The 19,312-nt window shown below is 41.6% G+C and overlaps 1 protein-coding gene across 4 annotated transcripts in view; it reads right to left on the bottom strand.

Annotated features, from left to right (window-relative positions):
* Window positions 1-18,325, bottom strand: part of CPSF6 (cleavage and polyadenylation specific factor 6) — a 31,844-nt gene extending 13,519 nt beyond the window's left edge. For 2 of the 4 annotated variants that reach the window (XM_059471507.1, XM_059471508.1), the window contains exons 1-9: window positions 18,216-18,325; window positions 7,511-7,720; window positions 6,254-6,357; window positions 5,371-5,516; window positions 4,549-4,722; window positions 2,947-3,451; window positions 1,655-1,747; window positions 541-656; window positions 75-228 (exon numbers count right to left, since the gene is read on the bottom strand). In XM_059471507.1, coding sequence (XP_059327490.1) covers window positions 75-228; window positions 541-656; window positions 1,655-1,747; window positions 2,947-3,451; window positions 4,549-4,722; window positions 5,371-5,516; window positions 6,254-6,357; window positions 7,511-7,720; window positions 18,216-18,275 — 1,562 coding nt within the window. In that variant the 5' untranslated portion in view covers window positions 18,276-18,325. The remainder of the gene's footprint in view (window positions 1-74; window positions 229-540; window positions 657-1,654; window positions 1,748-2,946; window positions 3,452-4,548; window positions 4,723-5,370; window positions 5,517-6,253; window positions 6,358-7,510; window positions 7,721-18,215) is intronic. The other 2 variants (XM_059471509.1, XM_059471510.1) reach the window with 1 other exon arrangement.
* Between the last annotated feature and the right edge of the window lie 987 nt (window positions 18,326-19,312).

Raw genomic sequence — 19,312 nt, 5'->3', positions numbered from 1 at the left:
TCTTCTCTGTAAACTAGTCCTGCACCACACCTTCTCTTTTCTAAGTAAGAGCAGATGGAAGAGGAAAGTTTTACCTGGATCCAGAACCATAAGACTTGGACTCAATTCCATGAAGGCAGTCCTGAAGAGAGCTAATAAGTACTTTGCAGCGATCATCTGCAGATACTTTGGACTGTTTGATTAAGGAAATCGCAGTTACCAAGGTCTCTATAGCACTTCCATAGTCCCCTGAAAATGATGTAAGATCAAGATCAGAAAATTATGCAAATTAAAACAGATTTTTATCTGTAACAGTATTACCATTTTGCACCTAGACAATTTACTCTAACACCAAATATTAAAATACTGTCCTGATCAGTACTCAGAAGGTTTTCCTAGAAACTAACAGAAGCACAGTACAAAATCAGTCATAAGTTGTATCTACATTCAGCATTCTATCAGGAAAATGTGGCTTCAGCTCTTTCAGATTCCTAATTTTTAAAAAATCCTATAAATTCTTTTCAGTTGGGTAGAATAACAAACACATTGAGTTTTACTAACCAGCACTGGCATCTGATACAGCTCTTGAAATGGCACTGCTTGAGATTGCCCTATTTCTATTCATGATTTCTTCAAATTCTGCTTCACTTAAAGGTGTCCTCGCAGCATCCATTTCTCTGCAAGCAATAAAACTAGTATTTAAAATGTTAAGGAGAACTTCAGAAGCTATCATTGCAATTTCAACAATCCAAGTTTGCAATTTTAAGCAGTGACAAACAGAAAAGAAAGCAGGATCTGGGTTTGGTTTTTGTTAAGGACCATCGTTACAATACAAAATCCTGAAAGCTTAAAAAAAAAACAAAACCAAAAATACCCCAACAAACCAACCAAACAAAAAACCCCAAAGAAACAATTAAGACATTGCTGTATAAATAGACTTTTTTTTTTTGTTCATCCCATCTATTTCAAACATTTGGCAGCACTTAATATTGTGCTTGACAAATATTTACAATTTTCACAAAATCCTTGAAGGTACATAAATAGATATTCCCAACTGAATGGATGTGGAAATACATGTACATAGGCAATGCAGCTTTGAGCAAAATTAGAGAAAATTTTCATAACAGTACTGGAATCAGAACTATATGATCCTGTTTCCCAGATCTTAACTAAGACCAGAATGCTGTAACTTTTGAAAAACATATACAGTTAATCATCTTTAAAACACTCAATTTTCTGAATGATAGGTCAGCATTTTACAGCAATTTTTTTTCTTAAATTTCTGGTCAAGTTTAAGGTACTCCAATTTAATCTCCCTACTAGTCACAGTAAGGAGGAAGCAATAAAGCAGAATCCTTGTGCTCATTACACTTCAATTATCAGCTACCTATACAGGGTTTGCAAAGTAACAGAAGTAAACCTAAATTTTCCCAAAAGTTTTGCAGTGTCCTATTAGCCAGTCTCTGTGTCACATAGAAAATTTGGAGAAATGTGTTAAGAGATAAATGCTGAGACTGTCAAACTGGCCCACTGCTTGATATTTCTAGAACAGTGTTAGTTCTTCTGGTAGAAAGAAAATGCAGAATAATAAGCAATGCTATCCTCTTAATTGCAAGAAGTGGAACAAGATCCTATAGCCAGTTTAGCATAAGAGGAAATGTCTAAAAATTCATACCTCCCTGAGTTTTGAGTATTATTTTTCGTGTGCCTCCCATAGAATGGAATATGTAATTTTTCTCTTATGGACATGTTATTTCCAGTGAAACGCCTATGATATATAATTAATGACAATTTAAATAGTTATGGATGATAGCTTCAACATTATTAATGAAAATACTGGACAGTAAGTTATACTGTCCTATTCCCACTCCTTCCCTCCCCAGACATTCTATAAACTGCAGACAACCTTGATTTAGTCCATCAAAAAACACCCAACACCTTATATATTTTAGGCAATTAAGCCAAATGCTTGGATTTCTATAGGGTTTTTTTGTATGAACATCACATGTACACAAATGCTTGGGGGTTTTAAACTTTGTGGTAAAAAAAGAATCAAAGCACAGTATCTTTGCAGGAAACATTTTAAGCCAGAAAAGTGTCTCATGCTAGCAGTAAGATTATTACTGAAAAATTCAAATCTAACTATGTAAAATCGTCTCTTAGAATTTATGCCAAAATTTTTGACAAATACAAATATGGTGAAAATCAAGAAACAGCAGCAAGACAGAGATGCTTGAAACCACAGATGAAAAAGATGTTTCAAACAAGATGTGAAAAACTTGACAAGTCAAGTCAGGGACTTAAGAACTCTGTCACAGACAGGGTTAACCACAGGAAAAGCCACTGCTACAAACACAGCAAGATTGCACCAAATGAGCAGAAACATCTTGATAGGAAAGGAAGGTAAAAGTCTTGCAGTAAATTCACACCTGGCTTTTAAGACAAACACTAAATTTTAATTAAATTCTGAAGAAAAAAGGGACAAACAACACTGCTGAAAGATGAAAATGGTATGACCTCAACATATGCACATATTCAAAAAGGAAAACTCCAGAGCATTCTTAAAAGGCAGCCTGCAAAGCACCATGATACAGGTAAAAGTCAGAATTTCAAGTTAAGACAGAAGCACAACCAGAAGCTGCTGCATAAGAAATGATATATAAGTTTACATGTAGAACACATGGAATGATGACACTGCCAAATACAGCGAAGACAAACAGTTCAGAGCTGAAAAGGGAAGTGAGATTACTGGTGTTGCATTTCAGGATTTTCCTCCTGCTGCAAATATGTTTCTCAGATTTAATCCCTTGGAGAAGTTAAAAGGGGCAAACTACAAGATCTGTGGGATCCTTTCTGGCCCTACTTATAATTGTTCCTAACATTTGCATTAAAAGGGAAAAAAATCAAATGCTTCCAACAAGAGGAGTAAAATCTGCTACCCAAACACATTAGACAAAAAGAACTCACCTTCCAGGTGGCCCATAGTCACCTCTGTCATATGGTGGAGGTCGGCCATATGGGTCTGTCGGAGGCGGGCCCCGGCTGTCTGAAGTGGGTATGCCACTATTGGCAGGTGGGGGGAAGAAAGCTGGATTCACATGTGGTGCTGGTGGTGGAGCACCTGGCGGTGGCCCAGGGAGATGTGGAGGAGGAGCAAGAGTCAGGGGTGGCCCAAGAGGGCCAGGTGGACGAGGGGGAAATGGACCCGGAGGTGGAGGTGGACCCTGCTGAGGTGGTGGTGGACCTGGTGGTGGCCCATAGCCTGGAACTGGTGGTGGAGGGCCTGGAGGAAGTGGCCCAAGTGGAGGCTGACCAAAAGGCTGTCCTGGAAACAGAACTGGTGGTGGTGGACGATCACCACGATTAGGAGGTCCAGCTAATGGAGGTGGGAGGACCTGACCAGGTGGTGGAGGGCCTGGTGGGCCTGGTGGGCCAGGAGGACCTAAGGGTGGACGTGGGGGAGTTTGTCCAGCTAAAATAAAAACAAACAAAAAACAACAAACAAATAAAATCGAGTGAATAAATACAAAGAAATAAAATTCTTCAGTTTGTTTTTTTTTTTTTTTTTTTCCCAAAAAACAATTACAAAAAAGAAACCAACCCTTCCTCCCTGAACACTGTGCGACATGTCCAAGACATGCATACTCCTGCTTTGGGTCCAGTAGTTTAGAAAATTTTTAGCTTATTACAGATGTTCTGTATCTATTGAAACTAAACATCCAGAGATATCTAAAAAGAACAACATTAACTTGTACACTGACAACTCCCCTCCTCAAATCACTTAATCACCTGCTGCTGTTTCCAAAACCCCCAAGATGATTACGAAAGCAAGAAAACATTACATCTTACTGCAGCTAGTCATTCATGTAGGGCTTAAGATAAAATATATAGTAAAAATATGGGAGAAGCTGTATTGGAGAAAGTAATGTAATTGCAGTATCCAAACATTCCTTTAGATTCTCAGCTGTTTTTTCAATTTGACTATGTCCCTTGGACTGTTGGTAGACAATCTATTACTGAATGACATTTACTAAAAAGCATGTCAGCTGAAAAACGAACTTCATGGCAGTGCAAACCTAACTGTTGAACGTATTTCTTCTATATCAGATTCCTAACTAAACATGAAGATCTCCTCTTCAAATTTCTGATGTTTCGAGTGCCTACTAACTGACCACTCAGTGGGCATGAATCAAAGCTGAATTTCTGATCATATGCAAACTTGTACTACAATAAGGAAATCAGTTACTTTACACTCCTCAACACAGGCAATTCTGAGCACATATAGCAAATCACAAAACTCAACTACCCTACACTGAAGCCAAATCTACTTGCTACTGTATATTGACATAGTATAAATAATGTATCTAAAAAAGCTCTTGCCTTGCTACCAAATTTACTAGGTCCAACTTCCTCTTGAATATCAACAAATGAACAGTCAAGTCCCACAATCTGGCTGTAAACACTGATTATGGCTCACTAGTGAATTGCCTTGATCTTAATCATTTCCCAAATAAGTATGCCATATTGAAACACATGTAAGACTGGAACTCCATATATGCATAACTCTACCTGGGAAAGGTGGTGGTGGCCCTCCTGGCCCTGCCGGTCCAGGGAATCTGTCTCCACCTGGAATGGCACCTGGAAAGCGGCCCCGACCTCTGTTACTAGGTGGAAATGCTGCTCGTGAGCTTCCTCCCGGGGGACCAGCTTTACCTTCCCCAGACATCTGGCCAGACTGTGTGGCTGCAATGGCAAAGCAAAAGTGTCATTACATCGACCAAAATAGGGTGAAGTATTTCAACCCTTGACCTGAAGTTTTATGCAGTGCTAAAGCATGACCCCTTATGAGCACCAACTTGCTCCCTGTACCCAAACCCAATGCATTTGGGAAGGAAAACATTCTTTGCTAAAATACTAAGCCTCATACTAAAGGAAGAGGATTGGAGAGACTGCCAGTCCTTCCTTCCATGAAGCCCAACACCACACTGAGCAACACAAGACATGGTGCTAAAGTACAGCATGGAACCTCTCTTCCCCATTCTATCATAAATACAGACCGTCCACACATTAGAATTTAGTCCAGTTTGTCTACAAATGTTCAATTTCTAAATGCTCTTGAGCTTTTTTTTAAAATAATTATGTCCACAGGAAATTGAGAAAACATCCACAGCTGTTAAGACAAGAGTTGCACGAAGCTGCAACCCTCTGTCAGAATGCAGCAGCTCTTCAGTGTATGAAGTGATTTCTTTAAACAAAGATAGAAGTTCATTTACCTGGACTCTAAGTATTTTATGGCTATTTTAAACTGTGTAGAAATTACAAGATGCTGGGCTAAAAACCTGCCATTCTACTTTTTCTGCTTTTCCAAGACAGCACTTAAGAAAAGCTTACTTTTCCTTGACTGCATTTCAAATTGACTCAGAAACTGTTTATTACACGGAGTTACAACAGGATTCTGCCCATGCAATTCTCTTTTAGGCAACAAATCCATCAGCTTTTTGGAGGATGCTTCCGATCCCACACCCACAAGGGCAAACCTGAAAGGAAACAAAAACAGTTACACCACAATTTGTTCACCTTCTGACATCCTGACATCTCATGAAAAAGATTACACACAGTAAGCAAAGGAATACTTGACAACTAGACACCAACACAGGTCTTAGTCCAGTTTTCAGAACAGATAAAATAATTTATTCTAGGACATAAAAGAAGGAAACAAAACAGCAAGTACAGGATGCATCAAAGTTTATCCCAACAAAGGCAGCTTTTTGGCAGAGAATCAACAGACTACATAATGAATTCATACGATGAAGTTATTAAGCATACACTCATACACTGTGCTCATTGCTGCCAAAGATGCAGAAAGGCACATTCATGCAGTGAAATTTAGGTTGCCAGTGAAAAATGGGCTCAAGCAATTACTTTAAATAGCAAATAGAAAATAAAGATGTAAAGAAAGATTGAATAAGGAAGGCTGGGGGAACAGCATTTACACTGAGGAAAAACAAACATCACCACCACACCAAAAAAAACCATTTAGAAATAGTCTTATATGAAGATTATCAATGAGCTTCAACTCACAAAATAATGAGACACACAGTACCATCACAAAAATTTATACCTGAAACTTAAGTCATTAGTATGAAATTGCATGGCAAATCATTTCTGGATCAATAAGCTAAGATGAGCAGTTCAAAGATTGACAATTATGAAAATTGAGGACTCCTTCTTCTACCAAACTTCAGTCCACATATAGAAAAAACCAAGTTCTTACCCTTTCGATTGGCCATTAGCACGATTTTCAAAAAATTTTATCTCCAAAATGTCATTTACCCCCAGTGAATGAACTGCTTCAGTTAAGTCTTCATCTGTTGTCCACTGAAAAATATTTTTAATATTCAACTATGAGAGCTTATCTAAAACACCAGGCAAAGGGCAACTAAATTTTCCATGGATTTTTGAGTGGGTGTGGGTGTGGGTGTGTGTGTGTAATTGATCCAGAGGAATATTTTATTCATGCTGTCAATATATTCTGACTCTTGGAGCAGTCATTTTCATCTTACAATTCAACAATTAGTTCAGCTAATTCACGCACATTTTGCTGATTCCATTCATGTACTTCAAAATGGGACAACTTAAGTCAACAGTCAGGTCCTTTACTTACCTATTAGCTCCTGAAGTACTGTAATAACTAATGAAAAAAACACCCACAGTAAGAAATTATCAGAAATGAAAAATAATTAATTTTTAAATTTATCTTTTAAAATAGAATTTTGCATATGTGGGCCCTGAAGAACTTGATTTCATGTAACCAGATAAAAGCTCAACTTAATTCAGCACTGACCAGTCCTTGCACTGTTTGCTTTACTGCAATTGATTTTAAAGTACTTTCATTCTAATAAAAGTAATTTTCCTAAGGGCACCTACAGTTCAGTGAGTTATCATAAACCTGTTCTTCTTGGACAGAGAAATAAGCCTCAAGACAAATACCTGAAAACAGTTATGCTGAAAGAGTCACTGCGGATGGAAATGGCCTGGAAAAATGTGAAAAGTAATTTCAAGAAAATCCCAGAGCAACCTCCTTTTAAAATAAGACCTTCAGCAAGAGTTTAGGAAAAATTTGGCCTGTTTAGTAACCTTGAAATGTTTACAGGCATGAAGTATTTAACAGTTTAAAATAGTTTTCTTCTTTCATTTGGTTCTCTGAAAACCTTAAGAGCACGGTAGCACAAATATGCTTTCATAACACTTTAAATGTGACAGAAACTCTCAAGTTTATATTTACTGAAGACTTTCAGGATTTTTAAGACATCACAACAACTCCAGACAGGCTCTCTGAATTTCAGGTAAAAGGAAAAATGATCTCACAACCACAAATGAAAATGGAAGAAAATCAAACCAACAACAAAAACAACTGGGTTGTGATACACATAATATTTCAAATAAAACATTTTAAAGCAAAAAATTTTACAAGTAGTTACACCCATAATTAAAATCCCTGTCTACAACTACACAGCAGTAAGATACTTACCCAAGTGAGATTTCCAATGTACAAGGCAATTCTCTTTCCAGTATAGGTATAGACAACATTTGGTGCAGCTCCTTTACCTACATCATCCCCAACAGATGGCGGAAGAGAATCCATGTAATCACGATCCTCTGGAGCATCTCCATTATTTGCAGATGGAGAAATTACATCATCATATAAATCAATCTGATCATGCCCACCATATTCAGCCTCCTAAAATAAAAAAGACATCTTGATTATAACTAATATTACTTTTAAAACTTATTGAAGCAAAAGTTGTGATAACTGCCATGTTCCAGAGACACAGTAAGTCTGATCAACCACCTACAGAACATCCCTGTTGAAAAGCTAAGCACCAGTTTCCTCTACAGCAAAACATATAAAATTCTTATGACACTTACTACATTCTAAACCTATGTGGAAAAAAATTACTTCTGGCCACTGTTTTCCATGCCAATACTTTTGCCCTTGTAATATAAGCAGAAATCAAAAAATCTACAAACCCTACTACCAGAATTGTACACATTAGAATGCAGACGTTTCATGCTTTAATCCCAGATTGCAACTAAGTACCACACAATTGCTTACTCACTTCTCCCTCCCCAAACACTCCATGGGACAGATGAGAAAAATCAGAAAAAAATAAAATGCGTGGGATAAGAAAAAAGTTTCAAAACTGAAATAAACTGCCTGTCCCTGAGCAGTGATCAGCCTCTTCCACCCAACTCCCACCAGTTTATGTACTGGGCATGGTGCTCTTCCACCTGATGCACTCCTATAATATAGCAGGACCCATCAATAAACTAGGTACATTGCATCTCATTTTGTGGTAGTTTATTATATAATGGGGTCCCTCAGCACGTGTTATCTCCTCCTCTGGTGACATTCTGACATCTTTGTCTTTTAGACAGTCCATGATAATTTCCAAGATTCTTGGGCAACTGGGATATCCTATTTGAGCTCATTATATGGTCCCTGCAACCCATTTATTTCATGTAGCACCAGCTGCACGATGTGAAGACCACCTCCTTTTGAACATGCAGCCCAGCCCTGGCAGTCACTGGGGAGCTGGAGGAGCTGTGCTTCAGCACCAATCTCTTCCAAAGCAGCTCCTTGATTGGACTCCAGTATCTCTTTCAGCAGGAGTATAGGAGGCTCCAGATAGTCAGTCTCCCCAGGTCCATAACAGAGGGCTGGACATGGCCTGGAGTCTCTCCTGGTGCTTTCTGTCAGACACTGCAGGTAGGGCCATTTGCCCTGGCTGCAGTATAGAGCACTTTTTTACATCTTGCCCTGCCCAGACTGGCCTGGGGGCTGCTGCATGAACTATGTAACATTTAATTTGTTTAAAAGCTTTTGGTTGCTCAGGGCCTCATTTGAAATCATTCTTCTTCCCGATCGTTTGACAGAGAGGGCTTACTTACAATTAGACTGCAATCTGGAATATGTGCACTCTCCAAAAACCCACAACACCTAAGAAAGCTTGGATTTGATTCTTACTAGTTGGTGGAGACATTGCTGCTGTTTTGTTGATCACATCCACTGGCATCTGACAACATACATCTTGCCATTTTATTCCTAGAAACTCAATATCCCATGCAGGTCCCTCGACATTACTATGTTTTATGGTAAAAACAGCTTTTAGAATAATTTGGACTATTTTCTTCCCTTTCTCAAAAACTACCGCTGCTGTATGGGCCCACATGATGATATTATCAGTGCATTGCAGGTGTTCCAAAGCTTCACCCTGTTCTAATGCAGTCTGGATCAGTCCATAGAATTTTGCAGCGCTGTGTTTCCACCCCTGGGGCACTGGATTCCAGGTCTACTGGACATTCCCTTAAGTGTAAGTAAATTGTGGCCTCTCAAAGCTATTGAGGCACATAAGCAATGTCAGCTGTGGCAAACCACTTGGCAGCTTTTGACTGCAGCTCATATGGGAGTTCCAGCATGCCCAGTACAGCAGCACTCAGCCACAGTGTGACTTCATTCAGGCCACCATAGCTTACTGTGGTTCCCTGTTATCCAGGCCATATGGTCCTGCTGATCACTGCTTGATTCTCCAGCTGATAAATCAGCTTGTGAATGGGAATCATGGAGTCTCATTGGTGCAATGCTGCTGCTGGTGCACGCCATGGTGTAGCGACCAGCACCTGTTCTCTGACCTTCAGCAAGCCCAACAGAAGGGTCCTCTAAGAGAACAGGCAAGGCAGGCAGCTGCTTAACTTCCTCCACTTCCAAAGCAGTGGTACTGAACTGGGCCCTTTTTCTGGGTCCTTGAAATACCCTCTCCTAAGTGGAGAGGGTCCAGTCTGTGCCAGGGACGCACAGAACCTTCGGGTCAGACACAGACACTGCTTCTGCCACACGTTCCTGGTCTGGCTCACTTCAGCCTCCAGTTTAGTCAGCTCTTGGGTTCCCCTCTCTCTCCAGAAACAGAAATAGGTTCTGCCCCTGCAGAGCTGGATGGCATTGGGGTACCCTGTGCACTAGAGCCTTCCACTCTTGTGGGCCTGATGTGCCAGGCCACAGGATCCCTACACTCCTGCAAACCCAGCATGAAAACAGCATGCTCAGACAAGTTGCCACAAGGATCACAGGCACTGGAATTCTTCTGGGTCTGTGGGTGACTGCACACTGTCTGGGTCATAACAAAGGTACTGGATAACTCTGTGGTGGCCCTGGGTGACAGGGAGCATCTTCCCTGAAGGGATGTCTTTCCTTCACACTCCACAGGAGTCACCTCCTGAAGGCTGAGGCCCTTTGCCAATCACCTTGTCAATGCCCCCTTCCTTACAAGGTGATCCCAGCTGCCTGATTTCCCTACCCTGATTCCAAGCTACCAGCCCTGTTCCCCAGCATCCCAGCAGTCAGGTGATCACCTGGGTGATGGCTGAAATCTCTTTGCATATCCCACAGCTCTCTCAGGGACAGGGACTGAGTGGTTCCCTCTTGTTCCACCTCTTCCTCCTGCTCTTGTGAGGGCCCTGCTCTGTTCTCCTTTGCTAAACAAACTCTCTTGTGTCCATTTCTCCTGGTGGGAAGGGGTGACTGATACCAGCAGGGCTGGTGCTCTGGGGCAGCTGCATCACCCACTGCAAGGGTCTGAGCACCTGCAGCACCTGCCACAAAGGCCTGAGTAGCCACAGTGCCTGTCACAGGGTTTGAGTAGCTGTAAAGAGTTGTCTAACCCTAACCAAGACCTGGCACACAATCATGATTCCTGGCAATAGAGCCACGTTTCAACCTCCCAAGGATATTCAAAATTTTCAAGAGCTACTGTCATTAGTCTGGCAGAGAAGGAGAATATGTAGGATCATGACTCCCCCACAGGTTAAGTCTCAGAGGATGAAAGGTAAAAGGTGTAATCATTAATAGTTTACACACTAGATAGATCACTCACAAAGTACAAAGATGACAGCAGAGCTGAATACAAGTAACAGATTACTTTCACAACCAGCAATTCTGTAGTATCATATGCTAGTGCTCACAAGATCATCAAATGCCTTTGGTTAGAAGAAACCTTAAAAATCATCTAGTTACAAGTCTGTTGCTGGACTATCTTGGGCAGGAATATCTTCCACTAGACCAGACTGCTCATGTTAAAACACAACACAACAACATCAGACCAGTTCCCACAGGTGAAAAACAACACAACAGGGAGCACACAGTGGAAGTAAGGAGTTAAAGGATGGAGCTCTGATAATAAGCAGAATAACTGCTTGACAGTTGAGAGCATAAAATCAACATTGTGTCCAACAACTATTAAACTAATTAAGAAATGCTTAAAGCAATTTTGTTCTAGCATGTTCTGGTCAGATTTGTTGTTTTCTCAACCTGTCAAGCCCCATGATGGGTGATCAAAAAAGGGCTATTGTGCTTTAACTCCAGCTGGTAACTAAGTACCACACAGGCATTCGCTCACTCCACCCCCCAAACTCTGTGGAATAGGGGAAGAGAATCTGTGAAAAGGTAAAACCCATGGGTTGAGACTGGAACAGTTTAATAACTGAAATAAAGTGAAATGTAAAAACAGTAATGGCAATGATGAAAAAGACAACAAAAAGGGATGAAATAATGCACAAGCCAGTCAAGTGATGCATAACCACTGATGCTCACCACACGCTGACCAATGCCCAGTCCATCCACAAGCAGCAACTGCCCCTCTGAGCCAACTTCCATGAGCTCCCTGTGCTCTCATACCTTGCTGCAGAACAGAAACTGCCTCCGCCAGGTTTTGGTATCAGAGATATTTCAGCACCCACTATGAATTTGTATCCAGAAACTCACAGAAGCATCCTGGACAGAATAGTTCAAGGTACCATATATGGCAGCTAGAGATAACCAAACTGGACTCCACGAAACACAGGCCACAAAGGTGGAAATGCTTGCTATAAACCCAAGATATGCACAACCATGATGAGGATAACCACTGTCTCAAAAATATAAAAATATTATCAACTACTGCTCATACAGGGAAAGTGTAACTAAAACAAATAATATAATTGAAAACAGGTAAACTGAATTTTGGCATTGTGAATCAAGTGCATTTAATCCTCAGTAAACTGCATTGTCCCAATAAACTTCAATAGAAAAATCTCTCTCTAAAGGTAAGCTTATCACAATTAAATTAAGGGTTTCATATTTCACCTAGTCTATCCAGTTCTCAGTTTGATTCCTCCTACCATCATAGCTAATGAAATCAGGTACACAGAACTGCCTGAGACAGGCCCAAACATGACATCTTACAGCTAGATTAAGGTTGATGTCACAGAGCAATTAAGGAAATCCTCTGCTAAATGTACAGTAACTCTAGTCATCTATGTAAATGAATGATTACTTCAGGGAAGTAGAACTTAGTCTTGGTAGACAGATGCAAAAACACAATTACCAAACACAGCAGATGTATGCACACTAACCTGTCTCTCTGAGGTCAACACTGCCAAAACACCAGAGTGGGCAGCAGTCCACAGCTCTGCTGCAACAAGAAAGTCCTTTGAAACAGATCATTTGTATCACACAGGCTTTCAGGTCTCCGTCAGTGGAGAGAGAATTATTAAGGCAGCAGAGTCTGCATGTAATTGAGAGGGGGCAGGGCAGGCCCAATAGCACCAGTGTCTTAATTTAAATAAATAAGGACACAAGAGAAAACCTGATGTTGTTCACTAGAATTTCTTCTCACATCATACTGGTTTTGCATCCAGCATGGAATTCATTCACTTACCAATCTGTCAGAGAAGTGTGTGCTTTGATGATTAAGAATGATCTGAACCAGCAACTCCAAGTGTAAACAGAAGAGAGCTGCCCTAGTGGATGTTGCACAAGATGCAACAACCCTTTCTCTTTCATACCTGTTCTGTGAAACTTACCTAAACACACCCTTCCTTCCCAAATGCAAAAGAGGGAAAAAAGGCAGGAAGTGTTACTTCCCTAGTCTCAGCTATTTAAACAAATACTCTGCCTGTATCAGGAACCAGTTCTGACCTCTTCCAACTTTCTTAGTTACAAGAAGAACATCAAGCATGAAGAGAAATTATTTCTTCTTCATTACTGTAACTCACCATCTTGCAGATAAACATGCTAAGAAACAAAGTGAGCACTGCTGTTCTGGTCCCCTCTAAAACCAAATCAGACAGCAATGCATTTCCAAAGCCTATGTTTTAACTAGACCACAGTCTGAAATACTTCATCATAAAATCAGGACTGAATTCCACATTCTGTGCTAATAGGTGGTATTGGGTGAAACATTCCCATATGAAAGCCATGAACACAATGAACTTCACTGTCCAGAAGGGACAAACTTAACATGTTATTTCTTATTAGGAACTTAGTGGTCATGCTTCCCTGAGCTGCAGAGAACCACTTACTTCCTTTACAAGTGCTGTTTTGGAAATGGCTTTTGTTGTTATGTAAAATTTCTTTAAGCAGTCCATACATCTGTTAGACTTGCCTTTTCTGCAGAACTTTGTCTAATTTAAGCATTAAACACTAACTGACACCTCCAAAAACACATTTAAAAATCAGCGAGGTAAATAAAGTTTCATTAAAAATATTTACTGTTGCTTCTGGGGAAAAAAAACCCTAAACTATCCAGCTTTCCCCTTACTGTTTTTTTTCACTCAAGTTAGCATATTTGTGGTCAAAAACTCTTTAAAGTTAGTATCCTCACTTTAAAAAAATAAATTTGTAAGTCCTGAAGAATAACAAGTTAAACACATAAAAATCTTTCTGGTCTTGATTAACTGCCTGAACACAGAAACTGGAACATTAACAAAAAAGGAGGTCTTTGATACATCTAAGATAGCAAACTGCCTATGGCAGAAGTGGACAAGTTTGTTAGACCACAGGATTCACATTTACTGCACAGGCCCAAATGCTCTTGGCCCCACAAACGACACAGCACTAAAATTGAAGCAACCTGATCCCTTGTAACTAAAAATTACAGAGTAATTACAGAGTTACAAAGAATAACTAAACAGCCAAAAGTAGTCAAAAATACAAACAAAACATACGTAGTATCACTGTTCACATTAAAACAAAGTGAAGAGGTGTCAGATAAGAAGGTCTGAAGTTTTTCTGCAGTTTGATATTTACCAATATACAGAAGTTACATCTTCCCAGGGCCCCTTTCAGCAGAACTGACAAAACGCATATGCCATCACACATTGTGGACATATTTTATAAGACATGCAGATCTGCCAGCTTATGTTTTTTTCTGACCAGGACAGCCCTACTGAGCAGACATTTATTATACCACAAGGTGTCCATCCCCTCTCACGATAAGACACCTGTCTTTCTGATATAAAGGCTGTTCTTAATAACTGGCTTTAACTGGCCACTAAATGCCAGCTTTTATTAATTATCACACACAAAAATATTCCTTTGTGTTACAGATCTGAAGATGGTAACTAACACATTCCTAAGACACTGTAGTTCTCAGATAATTACCCTCTTAACCGCTATTCCATCTAAATCAGTTTTATTATCCAGTTACAAAATACAAAGGGAAGTCTTTCATCTCTAATTTGTTAGCATTTAAATATCAAAATAGAACACTAGAGGCATGTTTAGACATATCCACAATGCAACTACCCAGGTTTACTCACTAAGAGTATAAACCAAGCAAGTACCTTTTCCACAGCACTAAAATATGATATGCTTAAATTCTTTTGTATCCTCTTTCTGATCAGAAAGATTTTTACATGTGTACAATAAAAGCTTTTACTGTTTAACTACATACATGGAAAGGACAAGGACATGTGGGAAAAAGCCCTCCAAGCATGAAAATGCAAAGCTGATCAGAGCATCAGGGAACTTGCTAACACATGGTCAAATTTTCATGACCATAAAAAAGCAACTCAGTTTGTTGGGCAAACTGGCAGGCAGCCTCAAGTCAGACCCAAATTGGCCTCCTACACAGGCTCCTTATTACCTCTGCACCACACAGCAATATTCTCGGGTTTTGTGTATAAAACCACACCCTCATGTTTCCTAAAGCATCCCAAACTTACTGAGGGTGCTCTGCCCTTGAGAGAAGGCCATCCCCAGCTATTGGTGTGCAGGTAACAGCTGTAACCAGCATCACAGACCTCCCTCTCCTGCAGGGCAAGATGTGCAACATGGAGGGAGATGCTTAAGGTAAAACAGTCCATGCAATACCTATTTCTAACAGGGCACAAGCAATGCATGCACTAAGTACTGCATTTATGAGGCTGTCATCTCAAAATGAGATTTTAAATAAATAGATAAGACTGCTGGATGGAGAAGTCAGCTTAGAAGAAAAAAATGAAAAATTACCCAACCAAGTTCTCCAAGAAAAAGAGAAAAAAAAGGAAACCGCAATTTAAACAAAAAATGTATTTGGTCAGAGCCAAATTGATTAAAGCTGTTAGCCCAAGGACAAAAAATAATATATTGATGAACAGTAAGTTAATAAATGAGTAAGAGGCAACAATGACAGACAATTGAGCTTCAGCTGGAATACGAAAGATGCATTTTCACTCAAAACATCCAATACCAAGTTAGTCAGCTCACTGCAATCAACACTAAATACAACCCAAGACAATTTACAGCTGTCATGCATCTTAGCCAGCCTGCAAATCCATGGCTCTGTGGTCTTTATAACCTATGGTTCATTTAGCACTAATCAAGCAGAAACTTATCTTCCACCTGCTTGGAAAAAAGACATTTAAAAAATCCCAGAATAGCCTCAAGGATGAGCACCTTGAGGTGTAGAACAAGACAAAACAAACAAGGGAGGTTTATCCAGTCACAAGTCCTAAATGAAGGGTTAACTCCAGATGCAAACACAAGTCTTGTCCCAGCTTGGGTATAAATAGAGTTATGTACTGCATACATAAGAACAGCAAGCTTCACAGTACATTTTTCAGTCCCTGTTACTGCCAAAACCAGTGGAAAGGGTTCTATACAGCAATTTAAAAATTATTATTAAGTCGCATTAGTGTAGAGCAACAAAATCCAAAAACAAATTCATTTAAGAGATAAAGGCAGTTTATTTTACAAATATGGTGTTTGTAAAATGCTCTCTACATAACCAAATTAATAATGCAAATTACTTTCTCCCTTTTTTTATTTGTCATCTTCACACATCCACAGAATTATGTTCCATCTTATAAATTTAAGCTGTCAGCTTCAAATCAGGAACAGCATTTCATGAATAAAAGTTTCTATGCACCTTTTCTCAATTATGTCAGAACTAAGAGGCAGTAACTAATACAACTTGCCTTCTTTTATATATGGCAGAAGGAAATGGGAGAGTGCAGAGGCATCGATCTCTTACAGTAGAACTTTTATATTGTCTCAAGACTTGCTCAGTTCAACAATATTACTTTAAATAGAAAGTCACAGAAATGAAATTTGGAAAAGAACAAACAGCAGTTTTGGGGGGTGTGTGACAGAGAAAAAAACACAGAAGAAAACCCCCTAAAACAAACAAACCAACCCCTCAAATTCAAGCTGATGGAAAAAGGGCCCTAGCCTCTTCTCACCTTTCTGCCCTATATTTTGCAAGATTTATGAACTGGAACAACAGACTGCAGAAATGCAAACCCAAGAGGGAATCAAAGGGGGTGAGTACAGTGAAAAAAGCAAAAGGTTTCCCTGCCTGCTGGATTAAGCTAAACTAAATTATAACAAGACTCTCTTCACCCATACCACCATGGTTATAGAGAATACCAACAGTAATTATGACCTGAGTAGAGTAGGACCGAGTGAGTGAAACAGATCATCCCCATCACTTTTGTTCCAGCACTATCTCTTTACACTATATTTACAGCACATAACTATTCTACTCTGAGGGCTTCTGCACACACGAAATTACACAAACAATACCAGATTCAAATGAGGGGTTTTTTCCCTGAAAAATCTGCTTTGTTATCGGTTTTATCTAGAATCGACTAAAACAAATTCAAGTTATCACAGAATCTCAAAAAACGAACTCTTCTGCTGAATGATGTCTGTCCTAGAGTTCATTCCTGTTTAAACTCATACAGTGGGTCTTCAACTCTAAGGGAGAAACCTTCACATGCAGACAAGCTAAGAGCAAATCAGCACTTTCCATCATCTCCTTTTAGCATGGCATTCTTTCATAGTATACATTTATGAGATTATTAATACTTAGAATTACTGTATTAATCGATATCTGAAGAAATAATCTGCTGAGAAAGCTACAAGTTGCTAAGAAAGTTACATACTACCTGTGAATTCCAAAGCCATTATTTATTTCCCAGTTTTCTGCAGGGCATACAGCTGGGTCCCGTAGGTACGTGAAAGTGCAGTTGTTCACGGTTATTTATGTTCTGGGGCAGGAACAAAGCAATCTGGGGCAACTCAACCTGGAGAAGTGCAGCACTGGCTAACAGGACAGATGGTATGCAAAACTGATACAAACACCGCGTTTCGGTAAGACAAGTTGGCACACGGCTATTTGGTAAAGATATGGGGCAAAAAAAAAGAGAAAAAACTAGAAAAGTGGAAAAACTAGAAAACTACTTATAATCCAGTGAAGTTGTTTATTTCATCTATATTTCCTCAACAAATATGAATTCGTCCTCTAAAAAAGGCTTGCGCCACTTTTTAAAATGGACGACAATAACAAGCAAGAAGAACAAACAGACAAAAAATAAAATATAAGAAGCTGGATAGTTTCTCCAGCGATGCAGAATAAAGCCGCACGAGTTCCGCCTCCCCCGCAAGCGCGGCCGAGAAGCAGCCGCCGCTCGGCGGCTTTTGATTCATCTGCGAACAATGGCAGCGCTTCCCCTCGGCCGCCGGCGGGAAGGGGCCGCTCTCCCCGCCGCATCCGGGAGGGTCCCGTCCGCCGAGCGGGCACGGGAGAGCCCTCTGGGGCGGCCCCGAGAAGGGAAGGCCGAGAGGGAGGAAGGCTGGTAAGGACCAAAAAGCGAGGGAAGGAAGGAAGGAAGGCGCTCGGCCCCCCCGCCGGCAGCGGCCGCCTCTCAGCGCCAGGCGCGCTCTCCGCCCAGCCGGGCCCGCCGCCGGCACCCGCGGCCCGGGCGTGAGGCCGCGCCCGCCCCGGCCCCGCGCAGCCCCGCGCTCGGCGGCGGCGGGAGCGCCCGAACAATGGCGGCGGCGCGGCCGCCGCGCTGAGGGCCCTGCAGGCGGCGCGGCTGCGAAGGCGGGCGAGGGCGGGGAGCGCGGCGGAGAGGCCGCGCCCGCCGGCCGCGCGTACCTGGTTGAACTCCTCGCCCACATCGGCGTAGATGTCGATATGGTCCACGCCGTCCGCCATGGTCCCACCCGGGGCCGCCGCCAGCCGCGCCCGGCTCCCGAGCCGCCGCCGGGAGGGGGAGGGAGGGAGGGGGGAGGCGGAGCGTGGCGTCACTTCCGCGGCGGCGCAGCGCGGCTTCCGCCGCCGGCGGGCAGCGGGCCGCTCCTCCCGCCCCGCTCCGCCCGCCCCGCTCCGCCCGCCGGGGCCGCCTCACGCCTCGGCCCGGCCCGGCCCGGCCCTGCTCTACTCTACTCTACTCTGTGCCGTGCCCTGCTCTGTGCCGTGCCGTGCCGTGCCGCGCTGCGCTTTGCGGTCCGTGCCGGCGCTGCGGAGCACAGGCTCCTGTGCCGCGCACAGTCCCAGCGCGCTGGGTGCTCAGCAGCCAAGGACCGAAATTAGCGGCTGTAACATGAGCACCGCGCTGCGCCTTCAAAGAGGGCAGCGCTGGGCTCCGGAGCGCAGTAAAATGAGCGGAAAGAACACAGAACAGGCGCACGCCGAACTGCATTTAGCCAGGGCTATACTGTGCCGCTGCAGAGCTCTCTTTTTAACAACACAAAGTGAAGATAATTAGTGTTAAATCAAGCGGTGTTCTTTTTTCGGTGTTGCGTTTTTTGTTTGTTTGTTTTTGTTGTGCATTCAGAGCTGTTAGGGTTCCAAGACAGCTTCAAATTAATTTTGAATGAATGCTTTGTTACCCAGATCTATGTTCAAGCTCCAGGTGATTTTTAGAAACAACATCTCCTGGTATATGAAGCGCAGTGCACATAATGCTCTACATAATAGGTTATGTTCTGCTTTGTACATTATGTTCCACATCCAAAAATAAACCTGCTTTTTATACTTTATCACAAGCTGACTATAAGAAGCCTGTGCTTCTCAGACTGAATCAAAATAATGTTAAAACATCATTGCAATGAATAAAAGTGTTATTTTTAGCTTGACTCAAGTTTCTTGTTTCATGACTGTAAATGCTTCACAGTGTGTGGATCAGCATCCAAAGTGTACTGGCTTCGTCTTGGGTCCTGGGCCTGTGTGCAGATCATCTCTGCCTATCT

This window comes from Ammospiza nelsoni, chromosome 5 (assembly GCF_027579445.1).
Source record: "Ammospiza nelsoni isolate bAmmNel1 chromosome 5, bAmmNel1.pri, whole genome shotgun sequence".
In the NCBI taxonomy this organism is placed as follows: Eukaryota; Metazoa; Chordata; class Aves; order Passeriformes; family Passerellidae; genus Ammospiza; species Ammospiza nelsoni.
Note: the sequence above shows the minus strand (reverse complement) of the source record. Positions and strands in the feature narration are given on the sequence as shown.